The sequence below is a fragment of the Vanellus vanellus genome, assembly GCF_965231255.1.
Source record: "Vanellus vanellus genome assembly, chromosome: 2".
NCBI lineage: Eukaryota > Metazoa > Chordata > Aves > Charadriiformes > Charadriidae > Vanellus > Vanellus vanellus.
Window position 1 is genome coordinate 85,177,910 of NC_138906.1, and position 24,331 is coordinate 85,202,240.

The 24,331-nt window shown below is 40.1% G+C and overlaps 1 protein-coding gene across 2 annotated transcripts in view; it reads left to right on the plus strand.

The window, feature by feature from the left end:
* Positions 1–24,331, plus strand: part of CDH12 (cadherin 12) — a gene marked incomplete at both ends in the record, with an annotated part of 165,706 nt that overhangs the window by 121,974 nt on the left and 19,401 nt on the right. For both annotated transcript variants that reach the window (XM_082479622.1, XM_082479623.1), the window contains 2 exons: positions 1,531–1,784; positions 23,936–24,072. In XM_082479622.1, the coding sequence (XP_082335748.1) occupies positions 1,531–1,784; positions 23,936–24,072 (391 nt within the window). The remainder of the gene's footprint in view (positions 1–1,530; positions 1,785–23,935; positions 24,073–24,331) is intronic.

The following is a 24,331-nucleotide window of genomic DNA, read 5'->3' on the forward strand; positions in this document are numbered from 1 at the left end:
AAAAGATCTTCCACACTTAATTTTGGCTGTTTCTTCTTAGCCTTAGTTTCTTCTTCTTTCTGTCAGTCCAGTCATGAATTCGCAACTCATACTGGGTTTTACTGGGAATTTTGTCTGTAGGAGGGTGGTTGTATGTGGTAGTGGATCGTTTAGTAGTACTTGGCTTTCAAGCCTGATTATTTCTATGGCGTATAGACCTGGATGGCTAATTTTAAATCCCCAGCTCAGAAAAGACTGACCCTGTGGTCTATTAAAATTATAAAATCTTTCATAAGGATTTAAAATCATTATGCTAGCTGTTCAGCTACTGCAAGGCAAGGTAACTCGATTGATTTTAATGAAGCTACTTCAATTTACACCAGCCAGTCATCTGGCCAATTATGTCCTGTTGTGATAAGGACAGAAAATGGCAGAATTTAAATCTATCCTAGCTGTGACAAATTACTGGAAACACTGCGGTAAGGATGTCTGGGGAAAAAAAATGTCAGATATTGAAATATTCTTGCTTATACACTTGTGATCCTGCTCTCTTTTCCAGATAGCATAACCTTTCCTGTTAGAAAGTTCCAACTTGACAATTATAGGCAGAAACCACTAGGTGCCAGTATTACCCAGACATCAGGAAAAGACTTTGTCAGTAACATTAAAAACAACATGAAGGCAAATGCAGCTAAACCCTTTAACTGAAAATAAAGCTTCTGTGTCTTTTCAACTAAATAAGACTGCATTAGGGCTTTTGAGATTATTATTTTTCTAAAAGCAAAGGCACTAAATAGATGTACAATGACAGAAACCAACACCAAAACAATCTGATCGCAGGACGCATTTCCATTAAAAACCCAGACAGGTACACAAAAGCTGCTATGCTGCTTTCAAGACCTTACGGATTACACCTATGATCATAAGGCAGTCAAAGTCTGCATTTTTCAACATACATGCTGCTCAGATACACGATGGGAATAGCTGTTCACTGCTAAGATACACATTTTACAAACAAACCTTGGTTCAGATGAAGTTTGAATTCACATTCCAAGACACACCTGAAGTTTGGTTTGACCCATTGGTATATATCAGAGTTTTCCTTTGGGCTCGTTTCCATCATTGTCGTGGTCCTCTGAAAGAAATGTAAATCTTCTGTTTAAGGAACTGGATCAGCTAGAGACAGCCGATTGCCTGTGCATGGGAGTTGTGAATGCAAATCTCTGGCTAACCTGCACACAGCTCATTTGCAAGAGATGAATCTCACTCATTTAACTTCAGACATCTACAGTGTAACTGTTTCCATCCATGCCAGTCATCCCAATTTTTTTGATGTGGAGAAGCAGTTATTTCCTGGGTATGATTCATCTGGCCTATTTCAGAAACCACCTTAGCATGAGATGAACTGCAAAACAAGACTAGACAATTAGCTCAGGAGCTGAAATTTACACTGAAGGTGTCTTAAATTATGTCAGATTAATCCCACTGAAGTGATTTTGCAAGGCTTAATCTTTAGTCAAGTCTGATGTTTTGCTTTTGTTCTTCCTACAGCCGTTAGACTTTGAAACAAAAAAGGCGTACACCTTTAAAGTCGAGGCCTCCAATCTCCATCTTGACCATCGATTCCACTCAGTGGGTCCATTCAAAGATACTGCCACTGTGAAGATAAATGTGTTGGACATGGATGAACCTCCAGTTTTCAGCAAGCCTATGTACACGATGGAGGTTTATGAGGATACGCCTGTGGGGACCATTATAGGTGCAGTGACAGCACAAGACCTCGATGCTGGCAGCAGCTCGGTTAGGTAAGAAAACTTTTCCTCCTTCACTAACTCTCAGACAACCCAAAGGGCTGCTGACAGCGAAGTGCGGTGGCAAAGAGCTTAGTAAGAAGAAATAGAATGTTCCAAGTCTGTCACTGTAACAAATAACTGCTGCTCTGAAAAATATTGAAAAGGTATGCTAGTTTGGGTGGGTTATCTGGAAAAATACATTAAGTGCTGACAGCTTCTTATCATACAGATCATATAAGTTACCATGCACTGACATGACTTCAGAGATGGTGTGCTCAGACTGAGGAAGTAAAAACATTGTTTTGCCCGGTGTCTGGGGCTTCCACAAAAGCGGCTCTGAAGTACTGGAGTGAAAAAGAGGTACGTGCTACCTCTGTGTTATACCTCAGTGGGTGACAGCGAGCACTGCCCCTTTCACAAGAACTATTCACTCTCTACAACTGGCAAAGAACAAATGCTTTGATAAATAATTGCTACATCTGCCTTGGCTAAGGCTGTGAGGACGTGATTGCTGAGCAACATGGATGGCTGTGTTCAGCAGACTTCAGCACAAGTAAACCCCTGCGAGCAAAACCTCTCATTTACTGGTATAGCTTATTTTCCTGAAATGAAAGGGAGAGTGGAGTTGTTATACAAATGTAACATACTGATTTTGCTGATGTATTTCCAGCCACGTTAGAAACGATAAAGTGAACCTGACTCACATACCAATAAGGAAGCTTCTGTGCCGACATGGTCTAAGATGTAGGCAGTCATTGCACATTCTTCCAGTACCAACTCATGCTGGACCTACCTGGCTTCGGGAAATAGTTTTATTCCCAGACTTCCATGAGCAATATTGCAGTTATAATGGAAGTCATCAATCTTTTGCATATTTGCATATTTGACTACAAATCTAATTTGGAAATTTCCATGTTTATTAACTATGTGTATTTTGACTCAGTACTTCAAAATGTACAAAAAACACGTCAGATGATACGTTGTAATCACATGCAAAAATTTAACATGAAACAGTGACTGTTTAGCTCCTACTTTGTTAATTCCCTCTTAATTCTTGCTTAAAACTATTACTTTTGTTTGTTTCACTACCTTTTTTATTTTTAAAATACATTCTTCATTCTTTTCGGATACAGGAATGTATTTGGTCATGACTCTGTGACACATTCCTTCCTTGACAAAGGAACTAAACCTTCAGTAACAAAGACTGAAGTGGGAACCTTTTTCCCTGGTGGTAGCCTATGAAAATAACCCCACTGAAGACAATATTCTGTTGAAAACCATACTCTCTTGCAACCAGATAGAAAACCTTTATTGTAGAACAGTTTTTCATATGACAGCAGAATCATTTAAATATATAACCACTCCTCAGTGAGAGTTTTTTATTTCACAAACCCTCCTTAGAGACTCAAGTGCTTTAGTTACTGATCCTGCATTTGCAACTAGACAGGAAAAATCATCCTCTCATGATGATTTCTCCATACACTGTGCTCACTGTAATATTGAATCCTAAGACCTTGAAATCATTACTTGGGTGTCCAAATGCCCATCTACAGTTAAAAGACCAGGAATATTGTAAAACACCCTTGCCTTTTAGTCTCACTGCTCTGCTTGCTGATCCCTTACACCAACAAACTGCAGAAGCGCTCCCAGGGTCATTTTTTATGAACCGATTCAGCTGGTTCATGCCCAGGGAAAAACATGAACTATGTCCCAGTATTACCAGTTTCTCAGAGGGACCTGTTCCTACCCAGAAGTAAGCCACACATTTAATTTCATGGACTTTGGAGGGGGTTACTTTGCTTTAAGGAAAGGGATGTGTTCCAGTAAGCCAGTTGGCATGCTGAGAAGATTAAGCTGGAAACCTCTCCACGCAGCTCTCTTCCAGCTTTGTAAGATCACTTATTTCTATCAATTTTCACGTTTCAGTCCTGAAATCTCTTCCTTGGCTCTCATTTACGTGAGGCTATATTTGATTCTATGTATTCAGCTTGATATCTAGCTCTTTGATTTTAATGATAAGATTTTTACTAATTTATTGCAGATCTGACCATGCTTTTATGCTCTGGAAGAATCTACCTGTGTCCAAATGCTGACTAGTCCAAGCAGAAAAAGAAATTATATGCAATTGTTAGTTACTGATGTATTACTTACAATATTCCATGTTTTATGTTCTCTAACTGAAAAAAAGTACACGACCAGAAGTTCGAAAAGCATAAATTAGTTTGAAAGAGTTGCAAGTGATTACAACTTCTTAATGTATCTTAAGCAATTATACTTTTTCAGCTGTTTAGTATCTAGATCATCTCATAGATGTAAAGCATAGCTCAACCAATTTCATATCTTTAAGAATGAGTCCGAGTAACTATGCCCTCTAAACAAACATAGAAAAGCAAGTAATGTTCTTTGAGGCAACAGCCCATCCAATTTGCTGGGTGGCACAGTTTCTCTACAAATTCATTCATTTTCTCTGAAATGTTTTCCTAGAGCAGTTTGGCTATTAAGATGCCCATTACAACAACAACAATATCAACAATCCGCCAAACAATAGATACTGGGATAAAAGTCCAATCCGCACTGTATGCAACAGAAAGCAAAACTCTGGACAACAAAGCAGGCTAGAACAGCTCACATGAAAGGAAGCAGCACTAGTCACAGCAACTAAATCCATGTTAGCAGACAAAAACTTCAGTTCTGTTATGCAAGGCACATCAGGAAGGGGGAGATAACAGCTAAAAATGAAGACTGGTTTCATCTGGTAGAAAAAGGAAAATATTTTGCTGGAAGCCATTCAAAATGTTGAGGTTTATATTATTTCTCTCTTTTTTCCTGTTACTGGAATCACGTTTTTGGGCATGTTAGGAAATTTGAAAGGTTTGTTTTGTGGGATGATATTTGTTAGAGACATTGAAATGAAATGGCACGGAGCACACATTCGGTAAGAAACAGGAAATTATGCACAAGGAGAAAAGGGGCCGCAGGTATTCAACACCTGCAAGGGTGACTGGCTTTGAAGCTGTTTTGGAACATTACCCCAGTGCACCTGATTTTCAAACTGTGTTAAATCTGGAGTTTATGTGTCTCAGGAGAGCTGTTTTGTCTGTTCCCACTTTATCCATAGTGCTGGAAGAAATACTCAGCATAAACGTTAAGATGAACATGTACTTTGTGGTCATTGAAAATCCCAAAGCACTTCTGAAAAGAACAATGATCTCATGTTCTTCTCAGACTCCTCTAGTTTACGACGGTTACAAGCTGTCCAGGTGAAAAAAAAATCACCTGTGTTATACTGTATTACAGCGTATGTAATTTGTAAATATGCAAACATTTTTTAGTAAAGATCCTTGTACTTCTGGTACAAGGAATTTTAGGACTTCCATAAAATCACTTTTATCTGTGTCCATACAGCATGAATGTTATAGATACAAGAAATAACAAGAAAGTGCAAACGGATGGCAAGACTGAGTTATCTGCAATACAATAGTGAGCTTTAACAGTATGTGTGAAGTGCAACAACTTTGCACTGACACCTTTGAAGATGTCAGATTTCCTTGGACATTATCTTCTGGCATAAAGCATGAAAGGATTTTTGCCCCGATATGAACCCCAGATATGACTCCAATTACAATGAGTTTCATATTCCATGCCGCAACTCTGCCCTTCAGATCTTCTCTGCTTGACTCGGGAGTTTTGCCTTATGAACCACAAGAACCACTCAAAGCAGGAAAGCTGTGGGGACTGTTTATTTTCCTGTCCAAGTCCAGAGTCATGAAACCACACTACTAAAGAAAGAAAAAAGTCATGTGTGCTGGTCACAGGTCAATCCTGCCCCCAGTATCTTGGGGACAGGACTGTATTACCTACATGTGCTTCCAAAGGAAAAGCCTTATTTATTTTCTGAGCTAGTTAACAGTTGTCCAGAAAATTTTATGGATAGGTTCTGTTTTCCCAGTGCAATACTTTGTCACGTAAAGATCAAGAAAACACAAATAGTAGGTTTCTTCCTGAATCCTTAAACAGTTTAACTTAATGTACAAGCACAATCAAGATGAATCAGTTATGTACGTAGCATGAAAGTGCTTGACCTTCCAATCCCACAATTCTCCTGGGGTTCTTTTGTGCATACACTTTTTGAATTTGCTTTTTCTTCAAAAAGAAAAATCCCATCCTGTGACATCAAAATGTATCTTACACAGACATAGACATGGACATGTAGTTCCACCACCTCAAGCCTCTTCATTTAATAACAGATTAAGGGATAGCTATTTTTCTGTGTATGGTATCACACTGGAAGGGAATAAGATGCTTTGCCAGTTGGTTTTGCACAGATAAAAGATGGTGGAACTCAGGAAATTTGGTTCCTTTTTATCTGCTCTGGTGAGTTTTGCACACTTCTTGCTCTGTTACCTCCTGTCTGTTTCTGTTGCAATTTTAGCTCTACTCCAACCCTTGCCTTTTACTGAAGTTCCAGTCTCCTCAACCACTTTCAAGACCTCTGTTCCAAGTTCTAATTTATCCAAGCTAACCAATTCAAATCCCTGCACCAGTACCTCTCAGTTTCTGCCGCAGCTCCCTTGCTATCTTTTTCAGTCCTCGTACTAGCCTGTGTTCTTATATCTCCTATGCTCTGGTAGTGTAATACCGGTCTCCTGTTTCACAGTCCATCTTTCTTTCTCCTGTATCTGGTTTCTGCCATTTTCTTCCTGAACCACATCCCATTAGTTTCACTCTCATCCTGCTCTACTTGCCTTCCTTTCTTCTGCTGACAACAAATGTCTTTTTTAATCTCAGTGGCTTGATGTATTTTTTTCTCTTTGTTCCAGTTACTTTGATCTTCTTTCTAGAACTACAGAAACTGGGTTTCTATCCCAACATTTTCCCTGAATCCCAAGGGGTATATTTGGCTGACAGATCTGCTCTTTCCCCACCAGCCTCCCTAATTTCCAGTCTCATTTGGCTTAGTGAGCATTCAGCTACCCATATACACAACATCATCTGCATCTACCTACCTTCCAGTAACACTGGAAATTATATAGGGCAGCAAACCCCTACTTCCTCCTCTTACTTCTGCCTGACTTTCTGACTCTTCCTTTGTTTTCTTCTCTGGCTCCTAGACTTTGTCTTCATGACCTCAGGCAATCACCTCCTTCACTCCGTTGTCCTCTTCCTGTAACTTCCTCCCCATACGATCCCATGTACCGCTCTGCTGCTCTCTAGGTTTCAATGAGCTGGCTTCCTTCTCAGCAACTGGGTGGTTTGAAGGAACTGAACAGAAAGGTGACTTCTCTTCAAACACGAGGCAGAAAAATCTTCCCCTTCTGTGTATAAACTGTCTTTCAAAAGGAACTGTTTTCTTGCAGCTTAATGAATTCCTGCTCTTCAGCAGCCACAGCAATTGACTGTATCTCTCTGCTTTACCTTTACCGTGAAGCAAGATGCGCATAACAAATTATTATGGTAATCCTCTTCATGGTAGTTTAAATTAATATGTTTTATTTCACATTTGCAATGGATTAGGTGCACACAAGCAGACAGTTACCACAGCTCAGTTGACAAGCGACTCAGTTGTATTAATTCAAGGACTGTGGTACCTCAGTTCCAGTGATCAACGTGGAGCTACTACAAGTAGCCACTACAAAAAAAAGTGCAGATTTGTTTTAACCTTAGTCTTAAATCTATAGACTTAAGACTGAAGGGATCACACACTGTTCTTTAGTGGGAAAGATAAATGTACTGTAACTCATTGGCCCTCTGTGATGCTACAGCATGTTCACTGGGAACAAACAGAGGCTTGAGCTGAAAAACCCTTCTTTGTCATTTCGGAGCACCTGCAGACTGACTTTTTGATCTGTGTGGGTTTTCACAGGACTGGCAAAAAGATGGACAGAAGGTGAGTACTTTCTGGCACAAGTCAGAAAGCCTGAGCTAGAGAAGGTCAGGCCTTCCCAAATAAAATATTGCTAGGATTCATTTGACGTGCATAATTTTTCCTAGATCAACTCCTGGAAGCACTTGCAGCATGAAATATTATTTCCTAAGTCCAGCAAGTCAAAAGCATCTGAAAACAAAATTTAAAACTGAAAGTGGCCAGTAACCTTTATTTACAGTCAGTAATTCATCAACTTACTGAAGCTTGTGAAAAACAGCAAGTGATCTTCAGTTGGCATATGCAATCATATTAAGCTATAAAGTGTCAGTCAGGAATTCAGAACTAAAAGTATGTGTAGATCCAAGAAGTTAATGGACTACTGCTTTCAGTGAATGACCTGTTTGTGAGAGAAGTGGATGCTGAAAATCAAGAAGTGTGCATTCAGCTCCAAGGCAGAAAAGAACAACTTGGCAGGCAAAGCTTTTAAATTAATTGAGAATAGCTAAGAAGTCAGAGTGAGGGGAAAGGAACAATGAGACCATAATAGTTCTGGCTTGCTTCACAACGCTTGTACCACCTGGTGATGTGATTTTACAAAGCTAGTTCGCATCCCAGAGGCACACACTGTAATTTTACTTGAGCTCAAATAATAGTCTTCCTGATTTTTGATCAAGGGCTCTTATTCCAAATTTCTCCAGCAAAGGATTTCTCAAGCATTGTAGAAACCAATTGTGAGATTAAAACAGAGGTTTAATGGCTGCAGCAAGCTCACCTCAAGCTATGAACCTTTCAGGACTTGACACTAAGAGTATTACAAAGGGTCAGGGCTTAAACCAATGGCTAAGAAAAGCTTATGTGCTACAGGGAAGCACGTTAGTTGGTTATTCTGCACAGCGGTACACAAAGTCAAACTTGAAACCATCTTTCTAGCATAAAATGAAGCTTCTCAACATTTTTAATTAAAGCTCCTACGTCCCTTTTCAGAAGAGTAACTATTTTAATCATCGCAACCTAGTCAGATTCCAAGTCCTTCCAATCTGCATTTGTCTGCTAGGTCTGTTGGCTAACATTGCCTTTACTTTCCTGTCCTAAAATGTTCAAGTTTATTATTATTTTTAAATCATTATTGCATGTAGAGTTTCTTACATATTTGGCTTTTTTTTTTTTTCCTTTTTTTTTTTTTGTTGTTGCTAGCAAGCTTGTTAATGAAGTTTAAACAACAGAGGTTTTGAGAGTTATAAACTTTTTGGAATATATGTGTTTGGAAGTTCCAGTCACATCGTGACTGTCCATGCAGACAGGTCTCAGATACTTGTGCTTTTGCTGTGTCCTGTACTGGGCTCCTCAGTACAAGAGAGACATGGACATACTGGAGAGAGTCCAGCAAAGGGCCATGAAGAAGATGAAGAGACTGGAGTATGTCTTCTATGAAGAAAGGCTGAGATACCTGGGACTGTTCATCCTTGAGAAGGGAAGGTTCAGGGGGGTCATAGCAATGCATATAAATACCTGAAGGGAGGGTGCAAAGAGGACAGAGCCAGGTGCGCAGATGACCTCCAGAGGTCCCTTCTAACCTCAAGCCTTCTGTGATTCTGCGGCACAGGCACAGGATCATCTAAGATGGCTGGGTGTGAAAAAGGAGCAAAGATAATCTAAATACAATGCTGAGGTTCAGTATGTGAAAACACTAAAGAAAATAATTAAAAGACTGCTGTCAGCATTCACGTAAACAATAAGTCTACAGATTTATAATAACAGATTAATTTAGGCAGTAAATCTGAAAATAGTGTGAAGGAAACATAGTGCAGAAATTCCAGCTCAGGTAGGAGGAGGGAAAAAACAATTTTAGAGGCAAACGATGGGACCTGACTTGTCTCAGACCACCAGCATGCAAGGGGCAGCAAGGAGATGCTTATCTGGCAACTTTTGCCTGCATCCCTCATGAAATTCGTAAAACCTTTGGAAAGGTGACTGCATACTTATATTGATCTCTGCAGATTCAGATCAGAGGACTGGAGAGGAGAAACGAAAAAGGAAAATGCAGCAGCTTCTGCAGTGTCGGAGCTGTCCTGACAAATCTCTTACTTTTTGGGCACTTCACCAAACCAGCTTCAAAGCAACAATGCAGCCTCCAATTCTTGACTTCACTGAGTGTTTTCTCTTGCAGATCCAGCTGACAATCCAAGTGGGTCCCAGCTGAGGATCTAAGCAAGCAATAAATCCTTTACTGCGTGCTGCAGTTTTCTCTAGAGTCAGCGTGATTGCTGTTATTTGCTTTTTCTTTGATTGTCTCACCATCAGCATTTTACTTCAGCTTTTTTTCTGGGGAAAAATATGAGAGATTTGTTCAGATTTTGTTATCCAAAAGATATAGAACAGAGCTAATATTTACATGATGCCAAAGCAAAGCAATCAAAGATTATTCCTGTTGAATTTATGTCCCTAGGCATGCTCTTCTCTATACCAGCTATGCTACTTACTGCCTTAGCACTTTGTCAGAGGTCAAAGCATTTCAGGCCAGGCATGGGAACAGAGGCCCGGGAAGCATCTCTGTCTTATCCCATGCTGTTTAGGTCACACGCTCCCAAGTACAAAATAAAGCTTCAACTTCTACTGAGGCTGAATATCTGATGGAGTCATCCTATCTGTTTTCCCCCCTCTCAGCTTTCTTAAGGGCTGGGGGGGGGGTCCACTAAGTCATTTGCTCCCTCTCTTTCTATACTCACTCTGCCCATTGATAGAGATACTGATACACATCCAGACACCCGTCCCAGCAATCCCTTTCCCTCTCTGCTCTCCACCAAATGTGAGAGGCACCCTCCAGTGCCTGGGTGTCGCGGTGAACGTGGGTGGCAGGTCCTTCGTGCTACGGGCAGGATGAAGGTGGAAAGAACAGACCATGGGCAGCAGTGCAGAGGGCAAAAGTACACCTTTCAAAAGCAGGGTGTGACGGTGTTCAGGGCCTGTAATTTGTAGTTCTGGTAGAGAAAGTGCTCTGCAGCTTTCCCACCATAGCAATATTTACTGCTAAGCCTGGAGTGAGGGGGTTAAGTCCAACGTGCCTTCTTTTGCTGCTCACAGTCCAAACAACTGAGATTTAATTAAACTACAGGACAAAGCTTTCCCTCTGCCTGGCTGTCTTGCAGTTCTGCCTGCTCAATGAGGCAGGAAAAATGATGTTAAAACTGAATAAAAACAATGCATTTTCCAAAAGACAACGGCTTTTGATAAGATACTCAGCTGGTAATGAGGAATGCAGAGCAGACAACAGAGCTGACTGAAGGGTTCGATAAGCAAATGAATAAAACCTTTAAAAAGAGAGGGGGGAGGAAGCATGGGAATCTGTCGACAGGCAGAACAGGCAGTTTGGAAAGGCTGATAACTGAACCACAGCACATTTTATTTCCTATATTGACTAGCGTGTTTTACTAAAATTCTTATGTAAAATTTATAAGGCTTATGAAAAGTTTAACAGCTTCCCTCACTTGGCTCTGACCCATCGTTAGAGTCTGGCTGTCTGCAGCCACTGCTTCCCTGTCAATTAATTCTGCATAATGGTCGATTTTCTCCAAAGCAGCGAAGTATAATTTGTTTGCACTGATATTACTCATTCCAGATCAGGTAAGCTACTGACTGCTAAATTCACTAATCCTTCACTCTCCTGATTAAAAACACAAAAGTATGCAGCCATGTATGAAGGACTGTGAACCCAGACATGTAGTATGCAGAAGACTCATCTGTTATTTTTTCATGTGGAAGATCATGTGTTACATGAAAGGCGTGAAGATGACAAGCACGGGACATTTAGACAATTGTTTGCTTCTTCTCCCTAAGTGTAGCAATTCCATTTGTCCTCTCTACAGCATCACTACCTGATGTGCAGTATAGAGAAGATTCATTCTGGGAAGGCTGGAGTACAGGTCACAGGATATCAGTCTGAGAAATTATATTGCTGAACTCCTTTAGAGAAGCGGGAAGAGGAGTACTACTACTTATTTGGGCTTCTACCAAAATAATAAAAAAAACCACTGCTTTTTAAGCCAAAATACTTTAACAGAGACAGAGCTATCCTTCCACTAAAGGACATGACTTCAGTGGGATGTTCAAACACACTCAGCTTGGACTATTACAATAGCTTTACATCAATGCTAAGAACCTTTGAAAATCTCTACAAAATCATAAAGATATATGGCATTTTGCATAGAGTGATCAAAGAAAAGTCATGGTAAAACTCTCAGAAATATTTTAATATATTAGTAAATTGGGGGATATATTTATTTTTAAGTGTGGCAAGTGTGATGTGGTACAATCCGAAAGACAATTCTGCCACTTATATAGCATTGCCCACACAGGCATCTCTAGTTTTTGTTTCCTGTGAACAAAGCAATGCCACTAAGACCTTTCTACCTATGCTCACCTTGTGGGTTTTGTGTTATTAAATGGCAGTAAATGCACTTAGAACAAGTTAGACCTGGCTGCTTATTTTTTGGTTGCATCTGAATATGCAACCTTGAGACACTAATTTCAAAGCATCACCCATGAGAGGGTTATTGGCACCAGTTCTGCAAAAGCAACTGCCTGTTGACCCAATTTGTGAAACAGGTTAAGTTGGAAACCACCTGAAACCAACCTACTTCTTTACAAACTGGCCTGTTTCATTTTGAGAGGAAATTGCATTTGAGAGAACTGTAGGATTAATACTGATTGGAAGCAGGGACCGAGGTGAGGGTGAGAGATAACCACTTAACCTGGAACAGCTGCAGAAGCCTTTCTGTGACTATGTCTGACTGGGCAGTTAGGAGGGACATTATGCTAAGATTTAACGGCAACAGATAATACTGAATGGTGGCGCTGGTTCCTTTTCACATTTCAGCTAGAGTTTGGTTTTTGTTTATTGGGTTTTTTTTCTTCACATCTAGTACCCCCTTGGGGGAAAAAAAAAATAAAATTAAGAACTGAGATTATTATGTATCTGCGTGGGATCTAGCTGGTATCCATGGGATTGCCCAAAGGATAAGATCTGACAGCAAACCAGTCAAGGTTTCCTTTGGTTTGACCTCTAACGCCTCAGCGGTGTTCTGAAGATATTCAGCAAAGGTACAGAAAGCTTCTGCTCCCATTAAGGGAGATGGCTTAATAAATTATTTAAAAATATAAACACAAAAAGGCAACCTAGCAGAACAGCATCTGTCACTTTGGAACATTATGACTTCCTTTACATTTTTTGGTTAATGACAGGAAAATTTTACAGCAAAACTTCAAAGGTTATTTTGCTGTTATTAGCATTAGATTTTTCTAATAACTCTTACTATGAATAGATCAGATTATGTTTTTTACGTGACGGTAGATAAGTCTGACTGGCTTTATTTTCCCTAAGCACAATATCACAGTATTAAAACCACAGTATTAAAACTAGTTCTCCACAGAAGAGGTCTGATTTCTTTTCGTTATATTGAGAAATTTATTTTTTATATTAACAGAGCTTTATTCAAGAAAAAATATTTTAATTTTATTACATATGTCTAATCTTTTATATAATACTTCGTATGCATACAGCACAACAGTTGCTGGGTTGTACAGTGTAAAGGGCACTTAAAGAAAGATGAGAAGGAACCCTGTGCTTGTATTGCCACAGGATAATGTGAATGATATGCAAAGGCAATTGCCTGCTACTGTTAGGCACGAAGTGCATCACACCTTTTTTTGTATTATCATGCTGCACAGAAAAAATGATATTTACCTTTGCTGCTCTTGTAAAACTTCATGAGACAGCATTTTTAAGTTAGTAGAAAACCACAAGACTCATAATCAAGGGTAATCTTTAAATGAAATGAAGGTATGAAAAAGAAACTAAAGTAAATTAATACTAATTCAAGTGCTTCCAAGGAAGACTTAGGCAATCTAACTATCCTATTTAGCCCTAAAAGCAGAAAACTCAGATGACCATATCATTTAGCACAGGAAAATAAAGTGTTGTGTTACATCTATACTTGTTTGAACTTCATTGTTTCTCTAAGCATGCATAGTCTTCAGAGGACTTGCTTTAAACATGCTTGATTGCACCTTTGTCAAAATCACGGCAGTCACTCCTCAGTCTTAAATGGAAAGGAAGATACTTCCAGTAATCAGCAGAAAAGTTGAGAAAAGTGATAAAGAACTGACATAGTGTTTCAAATATGTATGTATGTATGTACATATGGTGATCTGATTTTTTTGAGTTTTACATAACAATAACTCAGAGAATGGATCATCTTAGGAATTCCAGGAAGGAAATCTCAGTGGCAGGATGGAATTTTGGAGGACACAAAGTGTTTTCCACGCTTCAACACATTACATTCTCTAACATTTTAATCTCTTTCAGGCTTACTCGAAGTCTGAATTTCTTGGTTGTCATTGTAGTAGTGATTTTTCTGTTTCCCTACTTTTTAATAACTGCGATCTTAAAAAAAAAAACAACCTTTTATGTTTATATTTTAAAATATTTGGAACTGCTCCTTAGATCAGATTTGTAACTGAGTATGATTATCATGAAGCCACCATTTCCTGGTATGTATCAGAGTTTAGCATTACAGGGACTAATAGGATTATTCTGTCCATTTTTCTAGAAATATTAGTAGGGCCTCTTGCAATAGGACAAAGGGTAATGATTTTAAACAAAAAGAGGGTAGATTTAGACTAGATGTAAGGAAGAAATTTTTTACAATGAGGGTGCTGAAACACTGGCACAGGTTGCCCAGAGAGGTGGTAGGTGCCCGATCCCTGGAAACATTCAAGGTCAGGTTGGATGGGGCTCTGAGCGACCTGATCTAGTTGAAGAAGTCCCCTCTTATTGCAGTGGGGTTGGACTAGATGACCTTTAAAGGTACCTTCCAACCCAAACTATTCTACGATTCTATTCAATGATTCTATGATAAATTTCCCTTGCTGCACAGTCTCTATTACTTTACCCAACTTAGCTTTGTGGTACCAAGTGGCAGAACTCGTATCAGTCCTCTTGTGTGCAGCATAATGTACATCACTGCCAGAAAGATTTTGCTGCCTAACATACATTTTCCCTTTCTTAATTTTGCCCCTCTGCTTCTCTGTGCTGAACAAAATACTTTTTCTTTCCTGGTGTTTAAGCCCTTTAGCTATCTATAGACCATTACCGTGTCTTCCTTTTGTCTTGTCTTACCCAAGCTAAACACATTTTAGTTCTTTTCATCTTTCCTTATAACTCACAATGCCTATACCCAAGACAGTTTTCCTTGCTCTTCTGTAAACTCCCTCCAATATGTTGATATCTATCTAGTGACATAATGCACAGGACAAAATTCTGTTGTAGAGGTGTCATTTTCTCAACATCTGGTTATATGCAGTAATCTATTAATTTCCAGCCACAGCACATGATTATTCTTACTCATGAAAATTCCTTTGAACTTTCAGGTAGTCAAATCACACCTAAAGTCTCATTTGTATTCTTCTAGTCCCTCACCCCTTTTGCCACTCTTACTTTACATGTTTCTTTCATCTATTTAATTATATATGTATTGGAATTACAAAAAATCCTAACTGATCACAATTCCCGAATGTATCTTGTTGTCTTTCACTTATGTTTCTAACTTTTTAGGTTCCCACCTATTATTTCTGATATGATGAGTGGCATTTAACTGTCCCGAGTTGCCATAAACTCTGAATTTAATTTACCTGCAGTTCAATATTTAAATAAAACTTAAGTGAATGTCATGTACACAAATCATGATCTATCGCTTTACAGCAAATTTTTATTTCATCCCTCACCTTTCTTTGCAACATTTTTCTCCCAGAAAATAAGTGTTCTATCTCACTAGGTACTGGAGTAAGGAATGTGCTTTACATCAGCAAAATGTGAGTTGAGACAAATTGTGGTATTTTTATAAAGCATCTCTTATCAACCAGGTTATTTGTCCCTCTCAAACTTGTCATGGCTTGGGCCAGACTAGCCAAAGAAAACGTATGACATAGGCTCTCTCCATCCTCTCCTTGGACAAAACTAAAAAAATCACCATGAATTTTTGAGGAAATGTCTATTCTGCATGAAGGCACAATGATCAGAAGCCATTAACCTTCAAATGCCTAATTCCAGTTGTGTTGAGCTCATATTGCCCCTGCCTTTTTTAACATAAGGATACTCCTTGCACTGAGGTACCAAGTAATTTAATAAGAAAAAGAGGAATCACTTAAGTCCATATCTTCTGAAGTCAGTCACTTAGCTATCTCTGAGGATCTTGGCCAACAGATCTGATATTTTACATGATATAAAATGTAGTCTTCAGTTACAGGAGAAAAATTACCAGGACAGTTATACTTTCCCCCTTTGAATATCAGTGTTAACATTGTCTTATTGTTGTTGTTGTTCCCATTTCTTCCCATGATCTTTCCCCCTCCAAGTGGAAAAAGTCTGTGTTTCTGTAAATTCTTCATTCCCTTAATCATTTAAGACTCATAGTCCAGAGTAGCTCATTTGCATATATTAGCATTTCATACATATTGCTCATTTGCTCCATATCAGCAGAACTACTTTCAGTAACAATTCTCTCAAAGTGGTCAAACTGAAACCTCTCAGGTGGGTAATACTAAACAAACCAGTTTCAAGAACTGAAGTACACCAACGGTTCATCCTGGACTGAGAAAGTCACCTTTACCTCAGTTGACTGAGTTGCCTAAATCGAGACCTGCATCACAACCAGCTCCTCAGGTGTCTGCAGGGTGACACAAGCACTCTCAGAGGTGCCTTAGCCCATCCTAGAGCTGCAGGCACCTCCTTCTCCCACCACTGACCAGCCATAGGGGCTTTCTAGAGTGGCTGGGCAAGGATGCAGTGCTTGGAGAAGATCAGAAGGGACTGGTGACACTACAGAAGAGCACCTTTAGTGAAATGAAACTTAAAAAGAGCCCAGCCAGTCAAGAAACTACAGAAAGTGAAAGGAAGGATCGTTCCTCTTTCCAATGTGGTTCAGTTACAGGGAAAGGCATTAAGTACATATTTGAAGTTGGGAAAAAATTGTGGGTTGGAAAAGCATAGTCAAAAGCATAATTTCTCTTAGAAATTATACTTCTTTTTATCTCATCGCGTCAGGAATTTTATTACATCTAAAATGCTTCATTCCAGTGCTTGGGTTTGACAAGCTGTAGTTGGAGTAATAAGATGCTTTCTAAACGCGAGTTTGCAGTGAAATTATTCAGAGTGTACACAAAAAAATTGTGGTTTCAGTTTTCTTAGATTCACAATCATGGTCTGCTTAAGGTACAATTTCACAATAGAAATTGAAATACAGACAAGAATATTTAAGCTGGTTAGTAGCACTGATGATGAAGGACAACTCTGCGTCAAATATTGACATTAAAGGAATGAAGGAATGTTCCCCCCCATAACTTTTTTTTCTTTTCTTTTCTTTTTTTTTTCTTTTCTTCTTTTAGAAGGCTGGTTGCAGATACTGTACCCTATTTATGGAACTGTAAGATAAAACCGAAAGCCAGTAATTAAAATTAAATGTGGTACTGCTCAGTGAATTGGATGACTCTTTTCCATTTTCATGCCAATTCCAGTTGAATAATGTACTTCTTCACATTTCTGTATGCATGCTGTTGCAGTAGGAGCAAATTTGGTCTGAGTTCTTTCAGTGTAATGGCATCTCTAGGGGAATGATCCATGCTTCCCTTCCCTGCTTACTATACAAACAGTGAAAAAAGGTGTGGACGACAGGATCGTTTCTTCAGTGTTCCCTTCAGCAGCTTGGGCAATTCAGAGCTCTTCTCCTCATGGTCACCATCACTGCACCATACCTATCGTCTGTGTTTTAGTACTCTCTGACTAAAAATCCATCAGCGATTTACTTCAGTGGCATTTGGCCTTAATCCCCCCAGTCTAGCTTTAAAGCAATTGTCTTTTCCTCTAAAATACACACACATATATGTCTTATCTTGGTCCTTTCCTGGCTTGAATTGCACGTGTGCAATATCATGAACAAGTTTTAAGAACTGCATATTCCATTTCAGATGGTCAGAGTTTAGCTGTGTACCAAGCGTTCCATCTATTCATCTTTCAGGTCCAGTATCAGAAAGAAAACTTTGTAGAAAGAAATATTTTTTCTCCAGATTCTTAAGTCCCCTCATGCATCTCATAGACAGTGATATGACAGAGCTATGCAAGACAGTTACTGCTTGGGCTCTTACCTTTTAGGAGGTATGGGTGTATATGGGCAAGGTATTGCAACTCTGCTCCTTTAATTAGTCTCTGAGACCTTCCAGTCTAAAATGATGTCAAAGCAGCTTGTCTGAGACCTGGATGTTGCTTTTCAGTATGGATGGATGTAGCCATCAGCTACATGCGAGCACAAGCAAGGACAAATACACCAGGGTGTCTCTGGGCTGGGAATGCACGAGAGGGCACTTAGACCTTGATATGACCCAGCTTTCACCGTGCCAACATTGTGCACCTGGTAAATTTTTCTGGTACCTCTTGATTCTCTGTAACTTTTACTTTCTCTACATTTATGACATACTCTTCAAAAGAAGTCCTGAGAATGCTTCCATCACTAGAACAATCCCAGCAACCACAACCACCTCGTAAGGAGGTGCCCCTATGTTCTTGAAAAGCATAGAACAAAATACTTAGGCCAGTATTTTGTGACTGTCCTTCCTTGGAGGCAATAAAACCCTGTCAAAAGAGAGCTGAGAAGAGAAAATGATACTGAGCACCAATGGTGGCTGTAATATATTTTAGCTGGTGGAAATATCAACAGAAAAGTTTACGCGTGTTTATATGGAATGCAAGGGAGATTTGAGTATGAAATTGTAACAGTAGAGGTTATTAATTATCAAGGTAATACTAGCAAGACTAGAATACTCAGCTGAATTTTGGAAAACAGAAAAATAATGTCTATTACCTTGTAAAGGACATTGTAACTTTGTCCTCAACTCCCCTTTTTGAGCTTAGTCCAAGCCACGATATGCTTACTTCTGCAAATTTTGGAACAGCTGGTGAAAGCCCCACTAAGGGCCAATTCATGGGCACACAAATGCATACTCTGTATTGTGTTCAAGCATCAACTAAATATAACAAAAAGGGAAAAAAAAGATAGTAATATGCTGTAAATTGTTGCATGCTGTAACTTGCTATGATTCTTCTGTTGCACTGTGTCACCACTGCTGTCACTATCAAAACAAAACAACAAAGCAAGACTTTGACAAGGTTTACAAACTTTTGATGAGGATGGACCCCACTGTTCCCAAGGCCATCCCTCCTAGGCAGAGGAAACCCTCCCCTCCACATTTTTAAGACCAAAAAACACAACCCAAGTCCTGAGCTTCACAGCCTCCTTAAGCCTCCTGCCACCTCCCATCCCTCCTGAGCATGTTGTCACGCATGTTTCCATAGAAGCAACAGGACAGCTGTCCAGTTCTTTTATTCATGGTATAACAGTCTGAGGCAACTACAGTTGTCTGCTTGACGGCTCAGAGTTCTCGTTACCCTCACAAGGGTGATCTGCTGTCACTCATGTATTCAGCAGCGCTCCATCAAGTACTCTGTTATCTTCGGTACTGCAGCTAGAGTTGATACAGTCTTCCCCATTGTCCTCCACTCTTCAAAAGAAGATGACTCCTCTTTCAGGGCAGTGCTCTGTGAGACCTCATGAGCTACGCAAAGCCTCACCGTTTAGCCAAGATGAATGCAAATTATTCTTGGAGCTCCTAAGAGGGCAATGTGTGTCTTTGTGAACACTCTGGATGACAGTCCTTCAGACTTGACCCTTAATATTTTATAAATCAAATATTTCCATTCTGTATCTTCTATCCTACTTGATATACAAAAAATATAGCTATTCTTGAGAAGACCCCAAAAATGCCGGCAACGGTATATTCGTTGATGAATGAGACGGGTGCCCTAGTGGTGGAAGACACAGAGAAGGCAGAGTTACTGAATGCCTTCTTTTCTTCGGTCTTCACTACTAAAGCTGTCCCTCACAAATCCCATACCCTGGAGGCAAGGGGGAAGGTCTGGAGAGAGGAAGATTTTCCCTCAGTTGAGGAGGACCAGGTCAGAGACCACTTGGCCAAGCTGGACATTCATAAGTCCACGGGCCCTGACGGGATGCACCCGCGAGTGCTGAGAGAGCTGGCAGATGTTATTGCTAGACCACTCTCCATCGTCTTTGAAAGGTCATGGAGAACAGGAGAGGTGCCTGAGGACTGGAGGAAGGCTGACATCACTCCGATCTTCAAAAAAGGCAAGAAGGAGGACCCAGGGAACTACAGACCGGTTAGTCTCACCTCTGTCCCTGGGAAGGTAATGGAGCGACTCATTCTGGATGTCATCTCCAAACACGTTGAGGAACAGGAAGTTATTGGAAGTGGTCAACATGGATTTACCAAGGGTAAATCATGCTTGACCAATCTGATAGCTTTCTATGATGTTATAACTGGTTGTCTGGATGAGGGGAGAGCTGTACATGTCATCTACCTTGACTTTAGCAAGGCTTTTGACACTGTCTCCCATGACATCCTCATTAGGAAGCTGAGGAAATATGGGCTAGATGAGGCGACAGAGAGGTGGATTGAGAGTTGGCTGCGGGACAGAACTCAGAGGGTTGTGATCAGCGGCACAGAGTCTAGTTGGAGGCCTGTAACCAGTGGTGTCCCCCAGGGGTCAATACTTGGTCCAATCTTGTTTAATATATTCATTAATGACCTGGCTGAGGGGACAGAGTGTATCCTCAGCAAGTTCGCTGATGATACCAAACTGGGTGGGGTGGCTGACACCCCAGAAGTCCGTGCTGCCATCCAGCGTGACCTGGACAGGCTGGAGAACTGTGCAAAGAAGAACCTAATGATGTTCAACAAAAGCAAGCGCAAGGTCCTGCACCTGGGGAGGAAGAATGCTAGGCACCAGTACAGGTTAGGGGCGGACCTGCTGGGACGTAGTTCTGAGGAGAAGGATCTGGGGGTCGTGGTAGACAGTAAATTATCCATGGCCCAGCAATGTGCCCTTGTCGCCAAAAAGGCCAATGGAATCCTGGGCTGCATAGGGAAGAGTGTGGCCAGTAGGTCGAGGGAGGTCATTCTCCTCCTCTACTCTGCACTGGTGAGGCCACAACTGGAATACTGTGTCCAGTTTTGGGCTCCCCAGTTCAAGAGGGACAGGGAACTGCTGGAGCGAGTCCAGAGAAGGGCAACTGAGATTGGAGGGATTGGAGTATTTCCCTTATGAGGAAAGGCTGAGAGAGCTGGGACTCTTTAGCCTGGAGAAGAGAAGGCTGAGGGAAGACCTTATTAATGCTTACAAGTATCTAAAGGGTGGGTTGAAGAAGGATGGAGCCAGGCTCTTTTCAATGGTTCCCAGTGACAGGACGAGGGGCAATGGACACAAGAACACAGGAAGTTCCGTTCAAATACACGGAAAAAAACTTCTTTACGGTGAGGGTGAGAGAGCACTGGCACAGGCTGCCCAGGGAGGTTGTGGAGTCCCCTTCTCTGGAGATTTTCAAGACCCGCCTGGATGCAGTCCTGAGTAATGTGCTCTAGGCAATCCTGCTTTAGCAGGGGAGTTGGACTAGATGATCTCTAGAGGTCCCTTCCAACTCTGAAACTCCGTGATTCCGTGATTCCGTGATCCTTCCACACTTATCCTCCACCCACTTCAATAATATAATCTGGAATGCAATCCTCTGCTGGGAAGTATATTCAGGGAGACATATAGTTCAAAGTTTCTTCTTCATCAGTGAATATGAAAAATATATCAATGTCCTGGTACTCAGAGCTGCCAGGCAGGCCTGTTCAGCTGTTTCTGAAAAATAATACTTTTGTGTCCTATATCAACAAGTAAGGCTGTGGCTGTTCTCCCTAACTTTTCAAGGAGAGCGCTGCCTCTTGGGATTAGTGCAGTTATACATGATCTGTCTTGCAGGGACTCTGAGCAGTCAAACAAACCAAATTCAGTTGCTTCAAACTGCTAGACCATGACTAGAAGATCTAGACAGCTGTCCTAATACCAGTATTTCAACAGTGTTCCTCTTTGTGTCGCAATCTAACAACAAATGTCAGGCTTTATGTCCCAGATACCTGGGTTTACCTCTGGAAAGTTGTTCAATTCCCACAGATCCCACTCCCGGTGAATCCAAGAGGAATCCTGCCATTAGTTTCAGCAGGAGTAGTGCTTGTCTTGCAGTGCTTATTGTGGACTTTGATCCTGCTGATGCTTATGTTTAGGAGTAGGCATACTGGGCTTGTGCGTTAAGTTAATCACCTACGTGAATGCTTGCAGACAGACGATCAGATTCTGATCTTACAAATATTCATGCTTGAACTCAACTTCAAACGCAACAGTGTTCAAACTGAATATGTTTTCTGTAGTTTCAAGGCCTCCTGGTGAAGGAGGCTATCACCCTACACTGTGCTTTGAATTAGGTTCTGTACTTTCTTCACTGGCTTGTACTGTGGTGTGTAGGGTACTTACACAAAGCGCATCTTCCTAAGGGGAAAGATAAGCAAAGTCACTTTCTCATGCTTCGATCCCATTTATTTGTGTGTGGTTGCATATTTAATTTTGGAAGAAACTCTAATCCATTAAACATGCAAAGCCTGAAAGAGTAATTTTACTATTACTGAAAGAGTATCTCAGTGTAATGATATTTCTAATACAAGGCTTATATATTTTTCATAATATTTATGTCAACCAAATTTTTGAACAATGAGATTGAAATTACAAATGTGGGTAGAGAATATTATCATATTCAAGAAAATATGCCTGCTCAGCTGTGTAAAAGGATACACGCTGCCTTTAGCAAACCATTTCTGAAGCTTTTCAAATAAAGCAGTGAACTGGTAATGATGCCTGTCAATTGATGAAATAACCTATTTCATCTACAGATAGGATTTTCTTGTGATTTTGATTAAACCAAATATCTCCAAAGGAGCATGGTACCTTATTTGTGATTTTTGCACTATTCAAGTCTTCCTTAGCTATTCGCATTCTTGAGTTCCTGTTTGAGACATTTTCTTCAGGAATATGCTATATACCCCTTTGTACCATTGCTTACTTCTACAGAAATAAACATAGTGTTTATCATTACATTCCATATATGTTCTTTCCTTAGATTGCACTAATCAGAAAAGGAAATACTATCTTTTATTCTTATTCTTACTGGTTTACATCCAATAAGGCATCATACGCACAGTCCTCTGGCCCTTGTAATCTTCTAAATGTACTTGTTGTTGAGTGCCATTTACTTCTTATTGCCTACTGCTCACAAATGGCTTCCTCAATTTCATCCCTGCCTAGTTTTTGAGAAACATCATCAAGGTATGAAGAGACTAACAGTGAAAAGGAAATTAGTAGCTGGCGGCACTGCATCAGAAAAATTATTACTCTGTTATGACTACAAACAGTAGCATCAAATGTGAAAATAGACTTTCAAATTAATTAGCATTTAAGGGAAATGGGTTTGCAATAATTATCAGATTGCTTTTAAGCAGCTATGGTTACAAGCACATCTCTGCTTTCTATTAAGTCCTTGCTAGGGGAAAATAACAAATAAGTACAGATCTTGAGTTTTGAATTTGTTCTGTATTCCTACTTTTTTACCAACAAAGGTTCAGGAGAATAAAAAAACAATGGTATTGCTCTGTTCCTCACAGCCCCAGCTGCAAGGAAAGTTGTCTGTTCTTCCCAAAGGCAAAGAACCTGTTATTGCTCCTATATGTGTCAGGGAATAAGCATACTCTTCTCCATCTCTCATACTGTGACTCTTCCAATGATCCCTTAGGTGAGGGATCTTTAAATAGACTGTGCCAACAGCCTGTACATGTCCACTAGGACACCTCTTTGCAAGTCCAGTGAGTCTACTTCCACCCTGTTACAGCTACAAATGGATGTAAAGAGACCATATCTGAATCACTCTTCATTGTCATGCCTATCTTAAGCACTATTTCACATATCTTTTCTCTTTTTCCCTCTAAGCCTATCTAGTGCTTTCCAAAGTCACTGGTATAAGTGATCAGGGTCACAGAAGCTGTGCATCAACGCCTTGGGAGCTCAAAGATTTCAAATAATCTGAACACTAGAAGTACTAAATCTTTTATTATATCCCATCTCCCCTTGAGCATTCCAACTCTGCAAAAAATAAATAAACAAATCATTCTTTATTGTCTTCTTCCTGCAAGGATGGTAATAGCTGGGAAGAGAAAAATAACAGAACTTGAGCCAGCTAGACTGCTGCTATGATAAATAAGTAATCTTTGCACATTTGCATCTCCTTTGTTTAATGTTTTTCACACACAGATATTTCATCGATTGGAAGAATGATGTGGACAGCTACTTTACAATAGATGCTACTGAAGGAACCATTGCTACTAATGAATTACTGGACAGAGAAAGCACAGCACAGTACAATTTCTCTATAATTGCAAGTAAAGTTAGTAAGTATGGCACAAACTGAATTAATATGCTAATGTGGTATTTTTTCCAGAATGTAGCGCTCAGGCATAAATATGCTGTGAAGAGTGCATGTATTGCCAAGAGATTATTTAAGAAGGCCCAATAAATATCATTTTGCCAGTCTTACTGTGAGGGTAAATGTGATGTTCAGTCTTGTATAGTAAGGCTTTTTTCTAGTAGCCCTCATGTAGGCACAGTGGCTTCAGAAGCTGAAAAACATTTTGTCATCACAAAGGGCTT